At 30.5% G+C, this 7,393-nt stretch overlaps 1 protein-coding gene across 1 annotated transcript; it reads left to right on the forward strand.

The window, feature by feature from the left end:
- Positions 1-5,623: 5,623 nt before the first annotated feature.
- Positions 5,624-7,096, forward strand: LOC140887060 (arogenate dehydrogenase 2, chloroplastic-like). Its single transcript, XM_073294079.1, has one exon. It carries the CDS (start codon positions 5,685-5,687, stop codon positions 6,705-6,707), a length of 1,023 nt encoding a protein of 340 aa, XP_073150180.1. The 5' UTR covers positions 5,624-5,684; the 3' UTR covers positions 6,708-7,096.
- The last annotated feature ends 297 nt before the right edge of the window (positions 7,097-7,393 follow it).

A 7,393-nucleotide genomic window follows, 5' to 3' on the forward strand; every position in this document is an offset into this window, starting at 1 on the left:
CGAGTTTTATACTCGTGCAAAATTAATTTCTTGTGTTATTTATTTTTGTTTATTTTCCGCTGCCCTGTGTTGTCGTTGATGTTGTGACACCGCGGACAACACTGACTCTTTGTTTTAACCTACAATTACAATACGATTTTTATCAAAATATATTATTATATTATTTCGGGATGGGTCGGGAATCCCGTCGGGATAAAGTTTTATTCCCGATCCCGCTCCCGATATTAATCGGGATTGGAAAAATCCCGAATGTTCGGGTCGGAAAAATTTCGGATTGAGATTTTTTCGGGACAGAAATGGGATGGGATTCGGGAAGGGTCGGAATTTTGGGAATTTTTGCCACCCATAGTGTAGAGACTCCAGAAGGTAATATATATTGTGTTGTCAATGAATTCGATACAGGGTTTTGAAATATTTTATAGGGGAAAATTGGATAAATTAAAGTAACAAGACATAAAACAAGAGCACGCAAGGTTTGTGGGAAAGGGAAAATTCGATGCACGTGGGAAAGTTGTATTGAGGTTGAGTGTAACATTGGCAAGCACAATCTTTTTAGGGGCAAAATCCTGATTCAGTCCTAAATGTTTGGACATATTTTCGGTTCAATTTTAAATGTTTGGACGTTCCCGATTTGGTCCTAAATGTTTCCTAAAAGTTTCAGGGTCAGTCCTAAATGTTTATACGTTCCCGGTTTGGTCCTAAATGTTTCTTAAAAGTTCCTGGTTCAGTCCTAAATATTTTTACATTGCCGATTTTGTGCCAAGTATTTCTCAAAATTTCCCGGTTTGATCCTTCCATATACTCGTGTGTTAAAACTAACACCGCGTAGTGTTATATCATTTATGATTGAGTTTTATATTATTTATTATATATTTAACATTAAACAAGTTGTAAATAAAACACAAATTTATTAAAATTTTTATCCAAATTTAAATCAATTTTACACAATGTTCAAAATGAAAATATAAATTCATGATGCTACAAAATAAAAACTTAAATAAAATAAACGAAACATGAGGAATTAAAATTTAATGATGTTATTTCACATTTCTATTAATTTTGTTATATTCTCATTCATGATGCTTGCACATTTAAGAAAAAAATTGGAGGTTGGAAAAAGATATATATCTTTTTAAAACTTTTTTTATAATTTAAATAATTAGTATTTGAGAAAAAATTACTATTAAATAAAACTTTATTTCATATCACTACTTTAACGGTGGTCAAATAATTCATTATATTTTCTCAATTGTTAACCATAAGTATTCTTCTCTTGAAAAATTTATTAAAAATTTCAAATATTTTTTGAAATAAGTAATACTAGTTATTTGCTAAAACATTTATTTATTTGTTTGTGATTGATAATGTTTTTAACTATAAGATTGCACCGTTCAATTATTTTTTTATTCTATAATTTTATTTTGCATAATTTATATTATATTTTTATTTAGAAGAAATTATTATTATTATTATTATTATTATTATTATTATTATTATTATTATTATTATTATTACCTTCTATTTTATTTAACTTTTTCTTTTGTTTGTAAGTTTTTTTTATCACGCTTTGTTTGTAGATGAAAGGACCAAACCAAAAAATTTTGAAAAATATTTAGAACGAAATCTGGAACGTAAAACATTTAGGACTGAACTGGAAACTTTTTAAAATATTTGGGACCAAACCGGAAACATAAAAATATTTAGGACTGAATCGGGAATTTTTGGAAAATATTTGGGACCAAACCGGTAACGTTCAAACGTTTAGGACTGAATCGAGAATGTGTTCAAACATTTAGGACTGAATCGGGATTTTGCCCTTATTTTAGAACGCACTTGCAATAAAAGTAGACACCAAAAGCAGAAACTTTTAGATTGAAGGCTTGTAAAGCATTGGATTTCTTGATGCAGGAACGTTTCTCGCGCTCGGGAAAAAAAGAGGGGACCTGAAGATCCTTTGGATGAGAGGTGAACCGGATAGGGTCTGCCCACATGTTCGTCTCGAATCCGTGCCAGAATCGCTTTAAGAAGCATGAGAAACATGAACCATGTAATTTTATAAACTAGCTGTAGTACTTCCAATATGTTTACCAAAATCTGCAGAGCTTTCACTGGTTAAGTTTGATGGTGTAGTATTTTATGTTTATTGTAATTATTATTTCTCCTAATAGAAATGTAGAATCAACAACACTCTTCCTTGTCGGAAATTTTGTTGTTCCTCCTCAATACTGGCAATAATTCATCAAGTTGTGCAGGCCTAAAAAATCGACATTAAAAGATAGTTCTTGTTTGATTAATGATTTAATATATCAGTATATTTAACTATTAAAAATAAATATATTAAAGTATTGCTATAGAGGGAAGCTTTGCATTTACAACATAATTGATTAAAAAAGGAAAATTGTAGGCAAAGTTGGAAGCGAGCAACACTTAGGTATAACGAAAATAATTGACCGAATCGATTGAATTCAAAATTTCGATTCGGTAATTTTAGAAATTCGATTTTATTTTCCAAAACAGAAGGTTAAAAAAGGGGCAAAATCCCGGTTCACTCCTAAATGTTTGGACACATTTTCGGTTCAGTCCTAAATGTTTGGATGTTACCGGTTTGGTCCTAAATCTTTTCCAAAAGTTTCCGGTTCAGTCCTAAATGTTTATACGTTCTCGGTTTGGTCCTAAATATTTTCCAAAAGTTTTCGGTTCAGTCCTAAATATTTTTACATTGCCGATTTCGTGCCAAATATTTCTCTAAAGTTCCCGGTTTGATCCTTCCATCTACTCGTGTGTTAAAACTAACATCGCGTAGTGTTATATCATTTATAATTGAGTTTTATATTATTTATTATATATTTAACATTAAACAAGTTGTAAATAAAACACAAATTTATTAGAGTTTTTATCCAAATTTAAACCAATTTTACACAATGTTCAAAATAAAAATATTAAATTCATGATGCTACAAAATAAAAACTTAAATAAAATAAACGAAACTTGAGGAATTAAAATTTAATGATGTTATTTCACATTTCTATTAATTTTTTTATATTCTCATTCATGATGCTTGCACATTTAAGAAAACATTTGAAAGTTGAAAATATATATTTTTAAAACTCTTTTTATAATTTAAAAATTACTATTTGAAAAAATTTTATTATTAAATAAAATTTAATTTCATATCACTACTTCAACGGTGGTCAAATACTTCATTATATTTTCTCAATTGTAAACCATAAGTATTCTTCTCTTGAAAAATTTGATGAAAATTTCAAATATTTTGTGAAATAAGTAATACTAGTTATTTGCTAAAACATTTGTTTATTTGTTTGTGATTGATAATGTTTTTAACTATAAGATTGCACGGTTCAATTATTTTTTATTCTACAATTTTATTTTGCATAATTTATATTATATTTTCATTTGAAAGAAATTATTGTTCATTTATTATTATATTATTATTATTATTATTATTATTATTATTATTATTATTATTATTATTATTAGCTTCTATTTTATTTAACTTTGTATTTTGTTTGTAAGTTTTTTTTATCACGCTTTGTTTGTAGAATTTGTGTTACTTTATAATGCATATAAAACGAAACCTTGGTTTATACCAAGTAAATTACTTCTTTTATGAAAGTACCAAATCGAGAACTTTTGGAAAATATTTAGGACAAAATCTGGAACGTAAAACATTTATAAGGACTGAACCGACAACTTTTTAAAACATTTGGGACCAAACCGGGAACATAAAAACATTTAGGACTGAACAGAAAATTTTTGAAAAATATTTCAGACTAAACCGGGAACATTCAAACATTTAGGATTGAATCGGAAATATGTCCAAACATTTAGGACTGAACCGGGATTTTCTCCATCTTTTTAGTAACTATAATATTCTTGAAATCATTTTTTTAAAAAACTTTTTAACACGTTTCCTCCCTAAATATTGATATACAAGTTTCACAAGCTTGGAACACAATTAGGTTGAAATAAATTATTCATAAATAAAATTTGTCTTCAAAAATTTTGCGATTATTGGAGAAATAAATTCACCAATTAATTTTAAGGAAAAATAATTTTTTAGGTCCATTAAATTGTTCATGTTTTGGTTTTGGTCCATTAACTTTTTTCAAAGTAGGTTTTGGCATACGTGTCAGTTAGACATTGACACAGATCAGTATTTTTTGGGTGACATGTATCAATGTCGAGCTGACACGTATGCAATTGAACCAAAATCACTCAAATTTAAAAGTTAAATCACCAAACCTAATTATAAAATATTTATTAAAAATTTTAACTTTACTTTTCTATTATTTACTGCAAATTGTAACATGCATCATCTCAAAAAATTTATATATTGGTTCAATACTATATGATCCTAAATAAAAAATAAAGTAATATGCATGAACTTATCATTTTGATAAAATATTTTGGTACTTTTAAATCCTTGTTTATGAATGCATGTTTAATGGAGAAGTTGGAAATACGAAATGAGATTAATAAAATAATAACAAGATAAAGTAATAATATTTTTTTATAAAAACGAATCAAATTTAAAATTAAAAAAGTTATAAAATGAAAAATGTTTGATAAATATTTTATAATTAGATTTTAATAAAAAATGTGTATTATGTGTTGAATAGATTTAAAAATTATATTATCAAGGGGTCAAATATGTATTTAAATATTTCACAGGAATATTTGGTGCAAAAAAAAACCTCAAAATCTTGTCTCAGTGGCATGAGTGGCGCGTGCACAATAATCACTCATATGAAGGAAAACGTGTGCTAATTTTATAAAAAAAGTCAGAGTTGAAGATGCCTAATAAAATTTCACATGGGATAAAGTGTGTATTTTCAATATTTCACAAGGGTATAAATAACTCTTAATAAATGCGAGTTATTACTCTTTCCATATTTGAAAGGTAACGGTTGCAGTTAACTCTGAGCTAGGATGTCTCAGCAACATTTCGAGTAACTTTAATTTCAACATTACTTGTTGTCTGCTCATAAATGATTCAGCGGCTCTTAAATGATTTCGATTCATGTTCAGGAAGTCTTTCATTGTGACTCTTGATCATTATTGACTTTTCATATGTGAACGGTCGATGAAAGCTTTTAAAACAGAGTATGAGTTACTACATTTATCTCATATATTTTGTTGAATCAATTATAAACATGAAACCATGTTTTTTGGATCAATTTTATTCATTTTCATCAAAATCATATAACTAAATGACTAATATCGTCGTTAAAATTTATAATTACGTTGTAAAAAACACGTGCATATCTCGATAAAAAATTTCAACCAAGTGATTTCAAAATTTTAAAAATATTATTGCGCATTTCATTACATGCTTTTGGGGAGGAATGACTAAATTAAATTGATTAGAAGAAAATAATTACATTATTATAATTGATTGAAAAGAACATAAATGACTAAAAGTATCACATAAAAATAAATAACTAAAAATTGAGATTTTTCCAAAGAGGATTAGGAGTAAGTAATATAAATTACTAGAAAATATATATAATCAATTTTATAAAGATTCTGTTGGTCAAATAAATAAATTTCCATCAAATTTTTGAAAACTCAATTTTCCAAACACTTCAAAGTCGATATTATCGATTTCAAATCACAACAAATTTCGTATTTCCACACACTTGATAACCTAAATTAAAATAAGAATGATTTCCATTTCCTCAGTCAACCGTACCGCCGCCGCGGTCAATTCCGCCGCCCTACCCTCCCTTCAACCCCTACGCCGCCAACAACTACTGTTCTTGCCGCCTCCGCAGAGCCACCATTCTCGCCGCTGCCTTACAGTCAGAGCGATCGATGCTACCCAGCCATACGATCACGAATCCCAACCCAACCACCGCTCGACCCAATCAACCAAGCTCAGAATCGCCATCGTCGGCTTCGGAAACTTCGGCCAATTCCTGGCGAAGAATTTCATTCGCCAAGGGAACACGGTCTACGCCTTTTCTCGATCCGATTACTCCTCGATCGCCCAATCGATGGGAGCGGTTTACTTCTCCGACGTGCACGACCTCTGCGAGAATCACCCTGACGTGATACTCATGTGCACCTCCATACTCTCGACCGAACAAGTGCTCAAATCGTTGCCCCTGCAGCGGCTTCGTAGGAACACCCTGTTCGTAGATGTTTTGTCTGTGAAAGAATTTCCCAAGAACATTTTCCTCCAGGTTCTTCCCACCCACTTCGATATACTCTGCACACACCCCATGTTTGGCCCCGAAAGTGGGAAACACGGCTGGCAGAATCTGCCATTCGTGTACGACAAAGTGAGAATTGGGGACGAAGATTGTAGATTAAAGAGGGTGGATGATTTCTTGGATATATTCAAGAAAGAAGGTTGCAGAATGGTGGAGATGTCTTGCTCGGAGCACGATACGCACGCGGCGGGATCGCAATTTATTACTCATACAATGGGGAGGATTCTTGAAAAGTTGGGGCTGAAAGAGACTCCGATTAACACCAGAGGCTACGAATCGTTGTTGAATTTGGTGGCAAATACTACGAGTGATAGTTTTGATTTGTACAATGGGTTGTTTATGTACAACAAGAATGCAATGGAACAGTTGGAGAAATTGGGTTTGGCTTTTGAGGAAGTGAAGAAAGACTTGTTTGGGCACAGTCATCGAGTCCTGAGGGAGCAGTTGTTTGGGACTGAAACCGAGTCCTAAAGTTGTTTTTAAGGGTTGGGTCTATCCTGCCCTGAAACCAGGATATCAAGGGCGTGGATCAATTTTGACTTGCAAAGAGATCTGGGTCGTTGATATCCCAACCGGCTCTACCCCAGTAGCATCGTCCGACACATTTTTAAGATGGTTTTCTAATAAATTATATTTGTCGTGTATTAAAATGGTATTTTTGGTCATCATGTTCGATTCTTTTGTGATTTCGGTGCTTAGGTTTGTCAAATATCAATCTTAATCTCTTTTCTTTGTTTTTTTTTTTTTCAAAAAACTTTAATACTTTTCTCAAATGAAGTTGATTTGGCATTGGTGTGATATTGATGTGTCAAATGCTACGAGCATTTTCAAAGGAAAAATGAATAAAAGTGTGACTTGAACCTTAATTTGACACGTGTGATTAATTGAATCAGGATATTATATTAATTTGTTAAAATTTTTAAAAAGTAAATAATTATGTTAAAAATATATGCACGTGAATTGCCATATGTGTTGCGTCACTAGTGGATTAACTAACAATATGTCAACCGTTGTTAATATATATGTGTAGAACTTAATTATTTGCTCAAGGTTAATTTAGATATTTTACATATATTAATGTAGACCTAATACTATTTATAGTTATTAGTAGTCAACATTGTATTTATTGAGAATTAAATATTTAAATTAGGTTGAAA

The sequence above is a fragment of the Henckelia pumila genome, chromosome 3 (genome assembly GCF_033568475.1).
Source record: "Henckelia pumila isolate YLH828 chromosome 3, ASM3356847v2, whole genome shotgun sequence".
NCBI lineage: Eukaryota > Viridiplantae > Streptophyta > Magnoliopsida > Lamiales > Gesneriaceae > Henckelia > Henckelia pumila.